The sequence below is a fragment of the Chrysochloris asiatica genome, unplaced genomic scaffold (genome assembly GCF_000296735.1).
Source record: "Chrysochloris asiatica unplaced genomic scaffold, ChrAsi1.0 scaffold00042, whole genome shotgun sequence".
Taxonomy (NCBI): domain Eukaryota; kingdom Metazoa; phylum Chordata; class Mammalia; order Afrosoricida; family Chrysochloridae; genus Chrysochloris; species Chrysochloris asiatica.
Genome location: NW_006408560.1, coordinates 14,157,090 through 14,177,752, shown reverse-complemented (window position 1 = coordinate 14,177,752; position 20,663 = coordinate 14,157,090). Strand labels below are relative to the sequence as shown.

At 38.0% G+C, this 20,663-nt stretch overlaps 1 protein-coding gene across 1 annotated transcript in view; it reads left to right on the top strand.

The window, feature by feature from the left end:
* ASH1L (ash1 (absent, small, or homeotic)-like (Drosophila)) overlaps positions 1 to 20,663 on the top strand; it is a 329,236-nt gene that overhangs the window by 211,235 nt on the left and 97,338 nt on the right. The window contains exon 8 of the mRNA XM_006861559.1: positions 15,867 to 15,961. Coding sequence (XP_006861621.1) covers positions 15,867 to 15,961 — 95 coding nt within the window. The remainder of the gene's footprint in view (positions 1 to 15,866; positions 15,962 to 20,663) is intronic.

The following is a 20,663-nucleotide window of genomic DNA, read 5'->3' as shown; positions in this document are numbered from 1 at the left end:
TAAACAAAAAACAGGTGGTGGTGACCAAAGTCTTCAGCAAGGAGAGGGAAGTAAAGAAGGAAAGAGAAGAAAAAGAAGTGATCTGTTATAAGAATCAAGAGACATGAATGAAGGCCTCCATTTCCTATCAGAGTAATAAAAGAAGTTTTTTGTTTGCATCTTTAACTATGAACTTTTGTGCCTCCCAGCTTCATCATCCAAGTTGACAATGAAATAAATTAACATCAACATTTGCACCTAGCTTTTTTGCAGTATTAAAGAAAATAATGGCCTTTCAATGTTTTTTGTTGGATAAAAGAAGCATATTTTTAAATGGACAATGGACTGCATTCATACATGATTTGAAATCCTGTCTTTGTCCTCTGTGGAAATCTGTGTTTGAAATCAACTTAATAACATTTGAACTATGTTTATCGTTAAGGTTAATGCAATAAAATTGAAACTAACTCTATGTTTATCGTTAAGGTTAATGCAATAAAATTGAAACTAACTCTAGTAGCTTTTGCTTATGAGGAAAAAAAAATCAAACGAGGTATTGCATTAGGCAAATCTGCTGCACAAGACCTTTTTAAAGTGTTGAAGAGCAAAGATGTCAGCTTGAAGACTAAGGTGGCCCGACCCAAGCCATGGTATTTTCAATAACCTCATATGCATGTGAAAGCTGGGCAGTGAATAAGGAAGACCATAGAAAAATTGATGCATTTGAGTTATGATGTTGGAGGAGAACATTGAAAGTGCCATGGGCTTCCAAAGAATCCAATAGATCCATTTTGGATGAAGTGCAGCCAGAGTGCTCCTTGGAGGCAAGGATGGCCAAACTTTGTCTCTCATGCTTCGGACATATTGTAATGGGGGGACCAGTCACTGGAGAAAGATATCATGTTTTGTAAGGTGGAGGGTCAGAGAAAAAGAGGAAGACTCCCAATGAGATAGATTGGCCAAGTGGCAACATCGATGGACTCAAGCGTGGCAACAGTAGTGAGGTTGGCCCAAGATCGGGCTGTGTTTCGTTCTGCTGTGCATAGGGTCACTCTCAATGAGTCAGTATCGACTTGATGGTACCTAACAACAACAACCTCATATATGTTTGTTTGAACCATAGAAACTTCCTTGTTGTACCAGCTCTATTATCTAAAATGGCCTAAAAGCAATGACACCAAACTAGCACATTCAGTGTGCATAGTATGATTTCTAACTATGTTTGCTACTGAAAGGAACCAGAGCCCCTTGGAGAAATGGCTAGTTCAGGATTGGGTCAAGAAAAGCACAAAATGAGCCTGAAACATCTTGTCCATACCAATTTTATTATAAGTTAGTGTGGAAGTAATTTTGACTGAAATGAGTAATAGCGTAATTAATACATACTTTGATTTTTTGATAATACAATCTTATAAGAATTCATGTAAGTTATTATAACAATATTTTTATTTCATAAAAATCATCAAGAAATAAAATTTTCCTTCTCTACAATTTCTACAACATTTACAAATGTATGCCCAAAAGTGTTGCTACAGAATCATGGAAACTTTTTTTAATGAAAATAACAAAATGTGAAGCTGTTATTTTTCTGCATAGCCTCCATCTAGGTCTATACACTTCAAAGCAGTGTTTCCATCTCTCTAACCCTGCCCTAAAGAATTCTGTGTTCTTTGATTTATACCATGGCTAAACAGGAGGTTTGACATCCATGAAGGACTTTAGTCATGTTAATTTAAAATGTTCTTTGTGTTTGGAAACAAAAAGGCAGCTGAAGAGGCATGGTTTGGGTAAGAGGAGAAATAATGTTGGCTGTCTTTTGAATCTTTGTTTCCCTGGCATACCATTATAAAATAGACACTTGAGGGAGCGAGACAGGAATAGCCTGGAAACGTCACCATAGAAAGTTTATAAGCCCGTCTTCAGCCTATAACTGATTGGAATACTTTAAAGGGGGCTAGAACTTGCCCAGTGAAGGAGGCTTCCTGTGGAGCCTTTGTTTTGCATAAAACCCTGTGAGGGTTGAAAATGTAAAGGTAGACGTTTTGTAACAAAAGGAGGGGGGGAGGTATGAGGTATGGAGGTCCCTGGGACCATAAACGGAGAGGATCAGAGTGCCTGGACCCTATCCAGAGAAGCAGTGACGCCAGAGATGGAGGCAGAGATGATGACATGGAGAGATGGAGCAGCTAGGGACTCTGGACTCAGGAAGGGAGAGGGGCTGTATGCTGGCGACTGAGGGGTGGGGGGGCGGGCGGATTGCCGGGTGTACCCTTTGGTTGTTTGATAATGCATGGAGGGGATTATAATCATTGCAGTGAAACGAAACAGGATAGGATGAGTGTAAAGCTAATGTTCTCCCATGTAAATAAGTATCACATAATTCACAATAAAACTTTTTTAAAAATTTTTTAAAAACACAGCTGAAGTGGAAAGATCCGGATCTATAGGGGTAGAGTAAGGTTTCCTAGTGAAAGTCTCTCAAGCTAGCCCTTGCTACCCTCAAACAATGAGCAGAGGTATTGTTGTGAAGGAAAAAAAAAATCCTTGGCACAACTCTCATGGCCATTGTCAACCCCATGTGCAGTTTCCCATGTTCTTAATACTTCCTTATAATAAACCCCCATGAATATCCAGGAGTCCTGGTGTGGCACTGTCGGATAAGCATTGGACTGCTAACTACAAGGTTGGTGGCTGAAACACACCAGCCACTCCTTGAAATTTCTATACAGGGTCTCTGTCCTGATTTGCTAGCAGTTTTCACAATAAATGATCCTCCCATATCCTTCCAGAAAATCTGTTCAGGTCTTGGGGTCCTGCTTGGGATATGACTAAGGTAAGATCAGATTGCTTTGGAAACTCATGTCTTAGTTATGTAGTGCTGCTATAATTGAAATACTACAAGTGAGTATATAGCAAACAAATTTGTTTTCCTGTGATCTAGAAGGCTAGAAGTCCAAATTCAGGGTGCCATCTCTAGGGAAAGGCTTTCTCTGTCAACTCTGGGGGAAGTTCCTTCTCTTGTTAGTGTCTATTCCTTGGCTCTTTGGTGATCTTCATCTCTCTTCTGCAGCCTCTGCTTCTTTCACTTGCTTGTGTAATCTTTTATATTTCAAAGACGATTGAAACAAGCTACATCTTTTACTAATCCTGTGTCATTAACATAACAAAGATAACATTCTGTCTTCATTTATTACAATTAAATCATTTCATTCGTTAATCAGTCCTTGATATGTCATTCTTTATTTTCTGTTTCTAGTTTAAATAGGTTATTTTCATGAATTCAGTATTCTAATTCTGCCCTTTTATATAGTCTGACAGATGTCTCTTTGAGGTGATGCTGTTAGCTGTACCCATAAAACTTTTCTGTCATATATCATAAACTATGTCAAAAATATCCATTAACTGTTCTTTGCTGAGGTATTTGTAATGTTTCTTCTAGACGTCCCAGTTTGTACTTAAAGTCAAGACCTTTAAACAGTTGTATAAAAAATTCAGAAACCATTTATAGATAACAAGAGCAAATGGATAATTAACTTGTCATAATTAGCAGTAATATCATAATTGATAGAAGTGAAATCTTTTATATAGTTATTTTTTAAGAATTTAATAATTACTCTGAAACATATTCTGGAAAGTGAATCCAAAAAACAAAACAAAACAAAATCTACTACTGTTGAGTACATTATGACTAGTTTCTAAGACTAAATCTTTACAGGAGCAGACAACCTCGTCTTTCTCCCATGGAGTGGCTTATGGGTTTGAACCACTGATTTTGCAGTTAGCAGTACAAGGCCTAACCCAGAATATCACCAGGCTTTTCTATGGAAATTAAGGGTTCTGCAAAAATACCCAAACTGTAATACATCCCATAAAATGTATGTTATGATTATTAAAAATCATCAAGGGCATTCAATCCTAGAAATAAAAAACAATCGTTTTTTAACACTGTGTTCAGTATAGGAACATCAGTATGCTTCTTTCCAACCTGAAAAGTAGGCAAATAGTGAAACATTTTATTAATTTATTACTTAATTACAGAACTTGACCTTCCTTTTGATTTTCACATTCTCCTCTATTATGAGTTTAGTAAATACGACAGTTCTTTTACTAGTGATACTACCACCACCACCAGTTGCCATAATCAACACCAGATCGTGGCAGCAACCCCTTGTGTGTCAGGATAGAACTGTGTTCCATAGGGTTTTTACTAGCTAATATTTCAGCAGCTTTGGGCAGACTCAAATGACCAGTCTTTCAGTTAACAGCCAAGTTTATTAAACTTTTACACTACCCTTTTATACTCCTCCGCTCGTGGTTGTTGTTAAGTGCCGTCAAGTCGGTTCCGACCCATAGCGACCCTGAACAGGGTTTTCGAGGCTATAAATCTTTATGGGAGCAGAAAGCCTCATCTTTTCTCCCGCGGAGCAACTGGTAGTTTCTAACTGCTGACCTTACGGTTCACAGCCCAATTCGTAACCACTACACTAGTTGTTGTTGTTGTTGTTGTTATGTGCCGTGGAGTCGGAACCGACTCATAGCGACCCTGTACAGGGTTTCCGAGGGTGTAAATCTTTACGGGAGTAGAAAGCCTCATCTTTCTCCCGCGGAGCAGCTGGTAGTTTCGAACTGCTGACCTTGCGGTTCACAGCCCGAGTCGTAACCACTACGTTAGGTTCAGTAAAATCTGTTGTTAGTGCTATCCAATTGGTTTTAACTCTTAGCGTTCTGTGTAGGGTTTCTAAGGCTGTAAATCTGTGAAGGTGCAGGAAACCTCATTTTTCTTTGACGGAGTAGCTGATGGGCCCGAACCATGACATTGTGATTCACAGTCCAGTGCTTATCCTTTTTTTTTTTTTTTTTAAGATATTTGAAATACAACTTTATTCTGGTTCTAAATGGTAAGGAATGGGAATGACAGTAACAAGATTTCACCACTGAATGTTGTGATGTGACTGTAACAGTTATATTTGAAACTCAAAAAGGAAACAACTGCATTCCAACAACTAGATATGCAGGTCCATAAAAATGAAGGTATTTTTAACTGCCACATTCACTCCAAATCCCATTCATCTGCTTCAACATCCCAAAGATTAGCACATGTTCTTCTTTGCTTTATAATAAAGTGGCAAACACACTGAACCACTGACATCACAGGACAGTTGCCTATAAAACTAGACTTCTGACACTGGGCTCTAGCTTTGTTCTCTTACAGGTCATCATCCTCGTCCAGGAGAGCAGTAGTTGTCTGCGCAACCTTTAATCATACTCATGTTGTGCTGCCAAAGCTGGGCCCATGACAACTTCTGGTGGGGCAAGAACAGGCATTACAACAAACACCAAGTTAGGATCTCCAATTAGTTTTCTAGCAAGCCAAAGGAAGGGCTTTTCAAAGTTGTAGTTAGTTTTTGCAGAAATATCATAGTGCTGAAGGTTCTTCTTTTGGTGGAAGATTTTGCTGTAACTTTCCTGTCCTTAAATTCTATTTTGTTGCCACATAAACCTAACAAGTGGCTATACTCCGTGACCCGCATAGGGAGATTAAACCCGAGTAGGCATGACGGGAGACTAGAAATAAAAGATAAAATTGAAATAAATTAAGTTGGAACCAGGTGGGACTCAGCACTCTGATGGAGATACTGGGCCCCGAAATACGTTCAGCAGGTTTATTATATACACAGATCAAAGGACAGTGCTAAGGGCAGGGAAAAGAATAACATCTGGTGTTGTTGATGCATTCAGTAACAGGACTTTATCAGAAGAATGTAACTTTTGTTTGCTAAGGAGACAGAGATAGGGCAAGATGGTTTTTCAGACTTGAACTGAAGGTCATACAAGGATAAAACTTTGCAAGTTCCCTGTCCCCCGAAGAAGCCCTGCAAGTTCTTCAGGAGGGCAAAATGACCTGGGAGCAGCCTGATTTTCTGGACCACAACTGTTCAGTTGCAGTCCTTCGGTTAAACTACCCCCAAGTCTGAGACCTTCGGCTCAAATCACTCCCAACACTTTGTTGCCACACAACACAATGGGATGTTTTCACATACTCGAACCAGATACCTATACCAGTTAGGCATGGTCTGTAAGTAACTCTTGTGATTACATCAAACATTATAATGGCACACTGGGCTTGGATATAATAGCCTTTGCACAGTCCCCCAAATTTCTCCTGACCAGCCGTGTCCCACACATTGAATTTAATTGGCCTCAGTTAGTATGGCATACAAGGGAGATATACCTCAATTCCCAAAGTGGCTACATACTTCTCAGATTCACTACTCAGATGATGTTTCACAAATGTAGTTTTTCTAGTACCGCCGTCACCAACCAATGCCAGTGAACTGCACTTGGGATTTTACTAGGGTAGCTATTGCGGTGGTTCTTCCAGAAGCATCTTCCAGGCTGTGACTGAGCACCTGTGCTTATCTTATAGAGCCACCATGCACCTAAAACTGAAGTATGTTGTTATTGTTGTTAAGTGCCATTGAGTCTTTACCAAATCAGAATGACCTTATGCACAGCAGAACGAAACACTGCCTGATCCTGGGCCAACCTCACTAATGTTGACACGCTTGAGTCCATCGATGCTGCCACTTGACCAATCCACCTCATTGAGGGGGTCTTCCTCTTTTTCTCCGACCCTCCACCTTACCAAGCATAATATCGTTCTCCAGCGACTGCTCCTTCCTGACAATATGTCCAAAGTATGAGAGACGAAATTTTGGCCATCCTGGCCTCCAAAGTGCACTCTGGCTGTACTTCTTCCAAAGCAGATCTATTGGTTCTTTTGGTAGCCCATGGCACTTTCAATATTCTCCTCCAACACCATAAGTAAAATGCATCAATTTTTTTACGGTCTTCCTTATTCACTGTCCAGCTTTTACATGCATATGAGGTTATTGAAAATACCATGGCTTGGGTCAGGTGCACCTTAGTCCTCAAGCTGACATCTCTGCTCTTCAACACTTTAAAAAAAGGAAGGTCTTGTGCAGCAGATTTGCCTAATGCAATACATTGTTTGATTTCTTGACTGCTGCTTCCATGAGTGCTGATAGTTGATCCAAGAAGAATGAAGTCCTTGAAAACTTCAATCTTTTCTCCATTGATAAGAATGTTGTTAATTGAATCAGTGGTAAGGATTTTTGTTTTCTTTACATTGAGATGTAATCCATAGGGAAGGCTGTGCTTTTTCATCTTCATCAGTAAATGTTTTTAAGTCCTCTTCACTTTCAGCAAGCAAGGTTGTATCATCTGCATATCACGGATTGTTATTGAGTCTTCTTGTAATCCTCATGCCACGTTTTTCTTCATATAACACAGCTTCTCAGATTATTTGCTCAGTATACAGGTTGAATGGTGAAAGAATACAACCCTGTCATACACCTTTCTTAATTTTACACCATTCAGTGTTCCCATGTTCTGTTTGAATAACTGCCTCTTGGTCCATGTACAGATTCCTCATGAACACAATTAAGTGTTCCAGTTTACTCATACTTTGCAATGTTGTCCATAGCTTGTCATGATCCAAACAATCAAAAGCTTTTGCATAGTCAATAAAGCACAGGTAAACATCTTTCTGGGATCCTCTGCTTTTAGCCAAGATCCATCAGTCATCAGCAATGATAACCCTCATTCCACTGCCTCTTCTGAATCCGGCTTGAACCCCTGGAAATTCTCTGTCAATGTATGCTTGCAGCTGTTTCTGTATTACCTTTAGTAAAACTACTCACATGGGATATCAAAGAGGTTGTCTGATGATTTCGGCGTTCCTTTGGGTCACCTCTCCTTGGAATGGGCACAAATACAGATCTCTTCCAATCAGTTGGCCAGATAGTCGTCTTCCAAATTTCTTAGCATAGGTGAGTAAATGCCTCTTGTTCCACCTCACTTTCTTGAAAGATTTCAAGTTGTATTCCATCAATTCATGGTGCCTTGTTCTTTGCCAATTCCTGCAATGCACCTTGGACTTCCTCCTTTAGTATCATTGGCTCTGGATCATATGCTACCTCTTGAAACAGTTGAATATTACCATTTCCTTTTGGTACAGTGATTCTGTGTATTCCTTCCGTCTTCTCTTGATGCTTTCTGCATCATTCGATAATTTGCCCAGGGAACCTTTCAATAACGAAAGTCGAGGCTTGAATTTTTTCGTCAGTTCTCCCATCTTGAGAAATGCTGAGCGTGTTCTTCCTTTTTGGTTTTCTGACTCCATTTCTTTGCACATTTTGTTGTAATATTTGGCTTTATCTTCTCAAGCAGATCTTTGAAATTTTCTGTTCAGCTCTTGGACCTCCTCATTTCTTCCATTTGCTGTAGCATCTCTATGCTGGAGAGCAAGTTTCAGTGTCTCTTCTGACATCCATTTTGACCTTTTTCCTTCTTTCTTGTCTTAATGACTTTTCGTTTTCTTCATGTATGGTGTTCTTGATGTCATCCCACAATTCTTCTAGTCTTCGGTGTTTAGTGTTTAATGTATCAAATCTGTTCTTCAGATGGTCTCTAAATTTCAGGTGGGATTTATTCAGGGTCATATTTTGGCTTTCTCTCGTGGACTTGTTTTCATTTTCTTCAGCTTCAGTTTGAATTTGCATATGAGTAATTGATGGTCTGTTCCACAGTCTGCCCTGGCCTTGTTTTGACTGATAATATGGAGTTTTTCCATCATCTCTTTCTGCGGATGTAGTCAATTTGATTTCTATGTATTCCATCTGATGAGGTCCATGTGTATATTTGTCTCTTACGCTGTCTAAAGAAGGTATTTGAAATGAACAAATCATTGGTTTTGCAGAATTCTGGAATGCAAGCTCCAGCATCATTTCTATCACCAAGGCCATATTTTCCAACTACTGATCCTTCCTCTTTTCTCCAAATCTTTGCATTCGAGTCACCAGTAATGATCAATACATCTTGATTGCATGTTTAATCAATTTCAGATTGAAGAAGTTGATAGAATTCTTCTATTTCATCCTCACTAGCTTTAGTGGTTGGTGCATAAATTTGAATAATAGTGGTATTAACTGGCCTTCCCTGTTGTTGTTGTTAAGCGCCATTGAGTCGGTTCCGACCCATAGCGACCCTGTATAGGGTTTCCGAGAAGCAGCTGGTGAGCTTGAACCACCGATCTTGCAGTTCAAATGGCTTTGCATTCTGGCACGTTAACCCACAGTGCCACACCAGGACTCTGGGCTTCCCTGTAAGTGTATGGATATTCTCCTATCACAGACAGCATTGTACCTCCTGACTGATCTGGGTATTTTCTTTTTACAATCAGTACAACACCATTCCTCTTCAATTTGTCATTCCTGGCATAGTAAGCCATATGGTTGTAAGATTCAGAATAGCCAATACCAGTCCATTTCAGCTAACTAAATCGATGTTTATGCATTCCATTTCATTTTTGACAACTTCTAATATTCCTAGATTCATACTTTGTACATACCATGTTCCAGTTTTCAATGGATTTTTACAGCTGTTTCTCTTCATTTTGTGTTGTGTCTCATCAGCAAATGAAGGTCCTGTGGACTTTTCTCCACAGGCTTTACTCTATTCACATCATCACAGTGAACTCTACTTTGAGGAGGCAGCTTTTCCCCGATTACATTTTCAGTGCCTTCCAACCTGAGGGACACATTTTCTGGCATTATATCTGACAGTAAGGAGCTCTGGTAGCATAGTGGTTACGAATTGGGCTGCTAACCTCAGGGTCAGCAGTTCGAAACTACCAGCTGTTCCATGGTAGAAAGATGAGGCTTTCTGCTCCCATAAAGATTTATAGCCTCAGAAACCCTTTATAGGGTTGCTATGAATCAGAACCAACTCCACAGCACATAACAACAACAACAACATATCTGACAGTGTTTCTTTGCTAGTCATAAGGTTTTCAGTGACTGCATAGTCAGAAGTAGTTCATCACTCCTTCTTCCTAGTCTGTCTTTGTCTGGAAGCTCATCTGAAAACTGTCCACCATGGGTGACCCTGTTGACATTTAAAATACTGGTGGCATAGCTTTCAGAATCACAGCAACACACAAGCCACCACAGTACAAGAAACTGACAGATGAGTGGTATTATATATATTTTTTAAATCCCCTTTTATAAGATGTATAAAAAAATCTTAATTTGATTTAGTATGTATCTAGAAAACTCCAAAGACAGCTTGAGTTTTAATTTTTCATAGTTTTATTATTTTAAAATCGCCTGGATTTGAGGAGACAATATAAAAATGTATCACTGTTGATAAGACTCTTGAATATAAGTGATGAATACTTAAAACCAAGAAATGGTTATAGAGGATATTTAAGATGAACATAATACAAATTAACAATTCCTGGTATGGTGCTATAGGATAAGCATTTGATTGCTAACCAGGAGGCTGGTGGTTAAATGATATCCTATACAGGATTGCTATGAGTCAGCACCAACTCAACAGCACTTAACAACAACATTAGGAACTGTAACTATTTTATTTTTTTCTTAAATATTTGTAAACATATTTTCCTCTGTAATGGTAGCGCTGCCTGTTTGAATTAGATAGAGCTATAGTGATCTGAGTGATAAATTGTTCAAACTAATTTAATCTCCCAAAGTTTCTCTGAGGGAGATAGCTAGTCACAAATAACTGAATGGGTTACATTTATAAACAGAAGATAATTATATAAAAGCTAATTACCTTCTTTGAAAGGGTTTTGCTTTTTTTTTTTCATTTATTACACACACACATATATAAAAATTGTGGTTTCATTTTTACAGCTTCAGCCACAGATAAAAAGTAACAACAGATAATAGAAGCTTACTATCTGATTACTGTTATGTAATCAGTCCTGTTGTTGCACTGTGGGTTAATATGCTGGACTGCAAAGTCACTTTGAACCACTAGGTTGGTGATTTCAAATTCACCAGCTGCTCCTCAGAAAGCCCATTCAGGGTCAGTAGGTCAGAACCTACTGGACAGCATTTAACAACATCATGGTTCTGTATTGCCAAGCTTCAGTCCAACCGACAAAAAACTATTTTCTCCTTAGGGAGTTGAGCTAATAGTGACACATAAAGAAATTAACCCACAGAAGATGCCAGGAGGTATTAAAATCTTCAAGGCAAACTAACAAACACTAAAAGAAATCTAAATACTCTTACCTGCCACTCCACCGAGGTTATTGCATGATCCAGACTACTAAAAGAGAAAAATTCCATGTTGTCACTAACAGAGAAATAAGTGGCTGTGCTTAAATCAAAACCAGAATCATACTTGGCCAAGAACCAGGTAAATAATTTCTCACATGATTAACATCTATTAAAAAAAAGTGCACCAACCATCCCTCTCACTCAACTTCTCATCAGGATTTAATGATCCATTATAGTGACCAGACTGCAAAGCCATTTGAACGGCAAGGTAGGTGGTTCAAGCTCACCAGCTGCTCCTCGGAAACCCTATACAGGGTCAGCTATGGGTCAGAACCGACTCGACGGCACTTCACAACAACAATACTGACCACACAGAATCCAGATACTATACTCAAAGTTTTGGGGTTTATTAGGGAAGTTAGGTTACAATTCAGTATAATAAATGTTCAGAGCATAGTTCTTCATAACCTCACCTCTGTCATGCTCACAGGTTTGCCACTCTCTGACCCTCAGCCCCTTGACCTGGCCTGTGCTCTGCTCTGTTAATAAAACTCTTTAGGACTGCTGATAAATGCCCACAGAGCATACCATTGCATTATAAGTCTCAGCCTGATGGAGGAGCTCTGGCTCCTTGGGTCAGCAAATCAAGCTCCTCCAGTTAAGTGCCAGGATATACACCACTTTGCAAGCAAGCCTCCTGCCCAAAGTCACTAAGCTGTACTTGTTTCTTGATGTTTAAGAAATGTGTTTTCCACTCCTGGCTCATCTTTAATGATAGTGAAATCCCTCCTTCTTCTTCTGAGATGGCTCATTTTATACATTTTTTGTAAAATAAAATTACAAGTTTTTACAATCACACAGAAAGAAACTCTGTTAACCACTCATTGAATCATATAAACCTATCCACATCTTCTCTTACCCAGACCCAGCAGAGTAAAAAAACTTTGGTGGGAGGTATAAAGCAGGCCATATGAAATAATTCATTGTGCTGTAGCATCATATACCTTAGACATCTATATTGCAAAATCAAAATATAAAATACTTCTTGTTAGCAAGTCAGTAATTAGAGAACGTATTCAATATTTCATTTATTTTGAGAACTAGAACAACCCAGGTGATCTTAGATTTGAAGTGATCTTAGATTTTTTTCTTTGCCCGTATGATATGTGTTTTTTGTGGGGATATAAAATATTTTTTATTTGACTGCAGTCTGTTATATGCTTCTTTACTTAGCCCTTATGGCAGCAGGGTAAAACGTCAATTTTACTTCCAGTCTTGTTTTAGTAGCTAAATAAAACTTTTTATATCTAATAGTTTGGCACTGTAGGATAAACACTAGACTGCAAGGTTGGTTTGAAACATAAAGTCAGTGGTTCAAACTCACCAGCCACTCCTCAAAATTTCTATACAGTGTCTCTGTGAGTTAGGACCAACTTGACTGCATTTAACAACAACAACATATCTAATTAGTTTGTACTCCTTGTGTGGTGCTGTAGAATCAGCACTGGACTTTGATGCACAGGTCAGCAGTTAAAACCCACCAGCTAAACAGGGTCACTGAGTCGGAACTGACTCAAAGGCACTTAACAACACCAATAACAATGTGTCACAACCAACTCAAAGGTGCTTAACAGCAACATACCTAATTTGTTGTTGTTAAGTGCCGTCGAGTTGGTTCCGACCCATAGCGACCCTGTACAGGGTTTCCGAGGTTGTAAATCTTTACGAGAGCAGAAAGCCTCATCTATCTTCCGCGGAGCAGCTGGTAGTTTCGAACTGCTGACCTTAAGGTTTGCAGCCCAATTCGTAACCGTTGCTCTACCATAGCTCCTTATCTAATTAGTTTAGGTAAATCTTAAAACTAATTGAACATATACCAGATTTTCGTGTGCTTGTTTCTAGACAAAGTTGTTTATTTATTCTAGTTGGCTATGATTGTTACTGATATTTAGTTGAGTTAGGGAAAAAAATGTATTTTTCTATTTAAAATGATTATTTTGGATAAGTATTTTAAATTTAAAAAGTAGTCTTTAGATATAGGAGATCAGTCTAGGGTGTGTTTTTTCCCACCTTTATAACTATTCCCAAACTTCTTAACCATCTTTTAAATTTTTATATGACCTAGTTTCTTACTTGACTTGGCCTATTTCAGCCATATGAGCTTCTTTCAGTTCTTTTAATTGTCCAGGTTCATTCCAACAGGAATTTTCTATCAGCAAGTTTCCTTGCCTAGAGTTTCTCCATATTCTAGGTCCTCTCCTAACTGAAATCTCAGTAATGTGTACTTCTTAGCTCAATATTGTTTCTTCAGATTAGACTTCCCTGATCATTTACCGTAAAATAATTATCCAAGAATTATCTTCCTAGCTTGAATTATTTTCTGATATTTTCTTTGCTTATTTTTTTTATTTCCTTATTGCCTTTGTAATCAATTAGAATGTAAACTGTCTTTTTCACCACTGATTCTTAGTACTTTAAAAAGGACCTGGACTTAATGAGTGCTCAGTATTTACTGAATAAACAAATAAATGATTCACTGGAAAGATCCAAGTCTAAAAGTTAATAATTAAAAAATCCAGGTTCTACAAATAACATAACCTCTTTAGGGTTCTCAGTTTTGTATTTGAAAAATTAGTTTTAGCACACTCATAATTGTTACAAGATCAGCAAACTCATAACCAGTGAAGAGATTTAATTTATAATTTTTAAATTTCCAAAAATGAAAAGCTCTGGACCAGATTGCTTCATTGGGAAACTCTACTTAAAACTTAAAGAAGTTATTTCAATCCTTAAAATTTTCTTTAAAAAAAAACAACAAGAAAAAAAAACAGTGATTCCAAACAGTCTTCTTCAAAGAAGATAAAAACTCACTTCTTAACACATTTTATAAAGTTAGCATTACTTTGTTAAGGTTAGCACTACTTTGGTAACAAAGCCAAACAAAGGTACCACAAGAAAAGGAAAACACAGACCTATACCAATTATGGATATAGATGCAAAGATCAAAATACTAGCAACCAAATCCAGTTCAGCGTTGCTGCCCTTCATTCCAATAGGCAAAAAATAATTTTTTCTTTAGTGAGTTGAACTAATAGTGACACAAACAAATTAATACTGCAGAAGATGGCTAGGAGTATTAGAATCTTCAAGGCAAACTAACAACACAAAATGAGAACCAAATGCTCTTATCTGCCACTCCACACAGGTTACATGGTCCGGACTATTAAAAGAAAGAAAAACTCCCATGTTGTTGTCACCATATTAAAAGGTTTGTACACATTATGAAGTGAAATTTAGCCCATGAATTCAAGGGTGTTTCAACATTAGAAAACCATTCAATGTAATATATCACAATTTTATGAAACAAAGGCAAAGGATCAGTGATTATCTCAATTGCCGCAGAGAAGCCATATGATAAAATCCAGCACCCTTTCACGATGAAATACTCAACAGAGTAGGAATAAAAGGGAAATCCTTCAATTTGACAAAAGGCATTGAGGAAAATACCACAGCTAACATCACATTCAATAGAGAAAAGCAGAGCTTTCCCTTTTAGATCAAGAATAAGACAAGGATGCCTGTTCTCATGACTACTGTTCAGTATTGTACTAAAAGTTTTAGCCAGGACAATTCAGCAAGAACAAAATAAAATCCAAGTTGAGAAGGAAGAAATAAAACTATCCCTTTTGCAGATGACAAAGATCCTAAAGAATCTACAAGGGAACTATTAGAGCAAATAAATGAATTCAGCAAAAGAAGCAGCATACAGGTTAAGACACAAAAATCAGTCAGATTTTTATACATCAGCTCTGAGCAATATGAAAAGGTATCTAACAAAATATAATTCCATTATAATAACATGTAAATTATCAAACATTAGGAAACACAATAAGATGAGTAGACAAGGTAAATTTTACCTAAGAAATATTATTGTAGAATAAAGAAAAAGAATAATGTAGTTAAGATTTGAAAAAGAAACTAGAGTTTTAATCTTAAATCACCTTCTTTTCCGCTACCACTTAGGGCAAGTCATTTAACTTGCCTTAATAGAATATCTATTTCCAGTTTTATAAAACAGAACTAATACTTTCTCTTACCTACTTTGTAAGATTGATATAAGTGATACCATGAGGAAATATTTTATGAATTCTAAATCATTAACCAAATATAAAATAATTATCATTATTATATCTGAAATTGGGTTCATTCTGCAAAACTATTGGAGAAAACTAAAAAGCCTATTTCTTATGTATAAATCCTAAAAGACAATTCCTTTTTTATTTTTAATGTATGACAGTATTTGCTACTTTCTTCCAAAAAAGAACTTTAAACTCCTTCAAAATGTTGTTAAATGCCGTTGAGTTGGTTCCGACCCATAGCGACCCTCTAGAGGGTTTCCAAGGAGTGACTGGTGAGCTTGAACCACCAACCTTGCAGTTCAAACTGACTTTGTAGTCTAGTGCATTAACCCACAGCACGACACCAGGACACCATACTTCAAAATACACGCATTAAAATTTTTTGTTGTTGTTAAGTGCTGTTGAATTGGTTCCCACTCATTATAGCCTTGTGTAAGGTTTCCAGGGAGCAGCTGGTGGGTTTGAACTGCTAACCTTGTTTTTCACAGTCCAGTGCTGATCCTATAGCATCACACCAGAAGGTTTTAGTGACTGTTAAAACAAATACACTTGATGGGGGTGATCTATTGTCTATATTTGGCCACAGGAAGAATTTTTATTGTCTGATTGCTTTCCATTCTTTTCCTGACCACAGCCCAAAGAGCAGATTGATCCAGTTGAAAAAAGAGAAGCTGGAGTATGCTCCAGGAGAACATGAGTATGGATTATTTCCAGCTCCCATTCATGTTGGTGAGTATTCATTATACATGATACATTACTGAGAATAAATGATATTTCTTTAGTTTTGGTTTGATCTTTGTATTTCTATTTTAAAACAAGCTCCAGCCAATTTTATTAAAGAAAAAAAAAAATGCACAACTTAGTTTTCACCAGTCTGTTCTGGCATGCTTATAATGATACAGGAATCATCTGGATCAATGATAGCCAGTGTACATACTCTAGTATTTTCTGCACGCTGTGCTTAATCGGATTTTCTCAAGGCTGGACTGGGCAGTTGTTGGGGAAGATGACCAGTTTCAATTTGCCTTGACTGATCCTCTTCAGAGTCTACTTGTACCCCAGCTTGTATTTCCCACTTTTCGTGACAAGTTGAAGCCTAGAGTTGATCAACTCCAGCAACTTTTTCACCATCTTTGTGGCCACCATCTTCCTGCCGTAGAGTTGTGGAATGGTTCCCAAACAATAGCAGCTGCCAGAGTGGCTGGGAGGGAGAAAGGTAGGAAAACCGGCAATTCAAAGCTCTAAACAACAGATCCAGATGCCGAGCTGGTATTTGTATTCTTAATATTTCTGTATCTTCAGTGGGGTCAGCCTTACTCTTTACTTTACCATTTAATATATACGCTGAAGAATCCTGAAGATTGTTTGCTACTGAAGAGAAAAAAAATGGTAGCTTTTAATTGTGTCATCTAAGAAACTTTTTAGCAGTCCAATTTAAAGTGTTTTCCATGTTAAAAAGAATGATGCAAAATAATTGTCATTTGTGGATATGTAATGTTGTTGTTGTTGTCAGGTGCCATCGAGTTGGGCCCGACTCATAGCGATCCCATGCACAGCAGAACGAAATAATGTCCGATCCTGGGCCAACCCCACCACCGCTGCCACACTTGCCGCCATCAATGATGCCACCTGGCTGATCCATCTTGTTGGGGGTCTTCCTCTTTTTCTATGACCCTCCATCCTACCCAGCATGACATCCTTCTCCAGCGACTGTTCCCTCCTGACAATATGTCCAAAGTACGAGAGACGAAGCTTAGCCATCCTGGCCTCCAAGGAGCACTCTGGCTGCACTTCTTCCAAAACAGATCTATTGGTTCTTTTGGCATTCCATGGCACTTTTAGTATTCTCCTCCAACACCACAACTCAAAGGCATAAATTCTTCTACGATCTTCCTTATTCACTGTCCAGCTTTCACATCCATACGAGGTTATTGAAAATACCATGGCTTGGGTCAGGCGCACCTTAGTCTTCAAGCTGACATCTCTGCTCTTCAACACTTTAAAAAAGTTCCTGTGCAGCAGATTTGCCTAATGCAATACGTCGTCTGATCTCTTGACTGCTGCTTCTACGAGTGTTGATAGTTGATCCAAGAAGAATGAAGTCCTTGACAACTTCAATCTTTTCTCCATTGATAAGAATGTTGTTTATTGGTCCACTGGTTGAGCATTTTTGTTTTCCTGACATTGAGATGCAACCCATACCGAAAGCTGTGTTCTTTGATCTTCGTCAGTAAATGTTTCAAGTCCTCTACACTTTCAGCAAGCAAGGTTGCAAGGTTGTATCATCTGCATATCGCAGGTTGTTAATGAGTCTTCCTCCAATCCTGACGCCACGTTTTTCTTCATAGATCAACTATTAACACTCGTGGAAGCAGTAGTCAGATCAGATGCCATATTGCATTGGGCAAATCTGCTGCACAGGAACTTTTTAAAGTGTTGAAGAGCAAAGATGTCAGCTTGAGGATTAAGGTGCACCTGACCCAAGCCACGGTATTTTCAATAACCTCGTATGGATGCGAAAGCTGGACAGTGACTAAGGAAGATCGTAGAAGAATTGATGCCTTTGAGTTGTGGTGTAGGAGAAGAATATTAAAAGTGCCATGGACTGCCAAAAAGAAGCACTAGATCTGTTTTGGAAGAAGTGCAGCCAGAGTGCTCCTTGGAGGCCAGGATAGCTAAGCTTAGCCTCTCACACTTTGGACATATTGTCAGGAGGGAACAGTCGCTGGAGAAGGATGTCATGCTGGGTAAGGTGGAGGGTCATAGAAAAAGAGAAAGACCCCAATGAGATGGATCAGCCAGGTGGCATCATTGATGACGTCAAGTGTGGCAGCAATAGTGAGGTTGGTCCAGGATCAGACATTGTTTCGTTCTGCTGTGCATGGGGACGCTATGAGTCAGTTCCAACTCAATGGCACCTGACAACAACAACAAATGGGAACCCAAATATGACCTTGAGCATATCCCACCTGAATTTAGAGATCATCTCAAGAAAGATTTGATGAATTAGACACTAATGACCGAAGACCAGGAGACTTATGGAGTGACATCAAGAACATCATACAGGAAGAAAGCAAAAGGTCATTAAGAAGACAAGAAGGAAAAGACTAAAATAGATGTCAGAAGGAACTCTGAAACTTGTTCTCCAGGGTAGAGATGCTAAAGCAAATGGAAGAAATGAAGAAGTAAAAAAGCTGAACAAAAAATTTGAAAGGGTAGCTTAACAAGATAAAGTCGATGGCAACTAACAACATGCCTTATAAGCAAACATCTTGTCAATTTCAAGGCCTGTCTCTCCCTGTAAGGACACAAAATGACAACCCATTCCTTCATTGGACCGTAATCATTTCATTTACATAGTCTGCAGTATATGGACCACTCCCTGAAAGGTCAATAAAGCAGTCGTAGGGCAGAATGTTGCCAAGGCACCGACAAAAAGTATCAAATCATCAAGTTTATCCAGGAAAAGTATCAGCCATCCTGGACAAAAGTAATAAATCCTCTGAGGTAGAAAACAAGGGTAAATGTAACTCCTCAGGGCTTAGGAAAAAGAATCTCTCAAGCTGTATTTCCAAAGAAGCAGGGCAAAAGGTGGCTTTACATAAAAAGCAACTCCTTTCACTTCAAGTGGCTTACCACTGGAGTAAATTCCAAACATCTTATTTATGACTTATAAAAGTGATCTAGTCCCTGCCTCATCACCCATCTATATATATTGCCATTTCTCCCTTTTTCACTCTATTGTCATACTGGCTTTCTTTCAGTTTTTAGAAGTTTCCTACCAGATGGCCATTGAGTTCTGCAAAGTACTTCTTCAAACATCTTTAAGGAGGAGCTTACTGTCAGTATCACTTTACATATCATTTTTTAAGAAAAGATTTTCCTGTCTTTCACTCTCAAGAGGGATATTCTGTGATACTATTATGTAGTAATCTCTAACACAGTATCTTACTATTTCTATGTTCTAGAATTGTTATATTTGTTTATATTCATTTGCTGGCTGTCTCCCCATTACATTGTAAGCTCCAGGCAGGAAAGAATATCATCTGTCTTATTCATCTTTGATTTCCCAATGTCTGGTACATCATAAGTGTTTAACAAAGATTTTTTGTACAAATATATGAAAAAAGAAGTTGTGATAAATTATTGAATGTAAGTAACAGTTTTTTCCGTTTGTTCAGTTTGTTTGGACTAACAAAATTGCTTAAAAAGAGCTGATTTGAATACATAACTTAGAAGCAGGAAACAGTGTAATTGTATAGTAGATTTTGGTCCTATGCTTTGCCTTTCAACTATGACTTTCTTGACTATGGGGCTTTTTTCCATATTATGATTATCTAGTCCCCTTTTCTCCCCAAGAGATGCCTACACCAGCAAACAGTATATTATAAGTCTCAGGCATAAGTAAGTTCTGCAGTAAGGATTAGCCTGGTTTAATTATTCAGTATTGGAGATGACTATAGATAGAATGGTTTACCTACAAAGAAGAGTTAAATCTAAGATAACTTTGCTAGTGCTTATTTAATGAAGGTAAAGCAAGTTTCATATTCTATGGGCTTAGCGCCAAAGTTCTTTTGAAAGAGCCTTTTGTTTTTACTAGTGAGGTCATGGCAATGAAAGCAGATCCCTAGTCAATTTAACTATTTCCTAGAACCTGCTTGGGATAAATAGTTTTGAAAATAAGAACTTATTTAAGACTCATTTAAAGGAAAGCCTGACCATTTTGGTCTTAATTTTCTCGTGGATGGGAAATTGTCTGACCTAGATCTTGGAATGAAGTACTGACTATTCAAGGACATAAAGGGGCCAGTTAATTTCAGAAGGAATAGAAAGAAAAATAGATAAGCTAATGTTTCTGTCATGCCTCTGGTATTAATAATAATTAAGAGGTCCAGAACTGAAATCCCTTACTTTAATAAGAATTTTATCTGTAGGTCCCAATGTTAGTCTCTCACAGAACTACTTTGTACACAGAGGTCTGCATAGTGAGTACAAAATGGATCATTTTTCCTGAGGTTAAACAAGGCTTAAAATCAGGGTGTGATAGGATATGTTTTTATTTTTCTGTACCTTGCTATTTTGTTGTTTTATTAATGTTTTTTGATTCTAGAATACAAAGGGAGGCCAGCCAGTTGTTTTGAATAAGTCACTAGCTGGTATCTTGTTAACAAAGAGTGTGATTTCTTGCATATTCGTCTGTGCTATACAGTATTGGTTATGTAAATAAAATGGTTGCAGGTATTTCCTAGATTGCAAATGAGTTCCATTCCTAAATCTCTCTTTAAATCAAATTTCTGTATAGGCCTGAAACAGTTAGTTACTGTTTGGTCTAACATCCAGTTAATCAGATGTTGGTCTTAGTATATGATGAAACTTTCTGTGCATTTTAAGAGAAAAAAGTAATAAACAATTCTAGATACACTGAAAGATC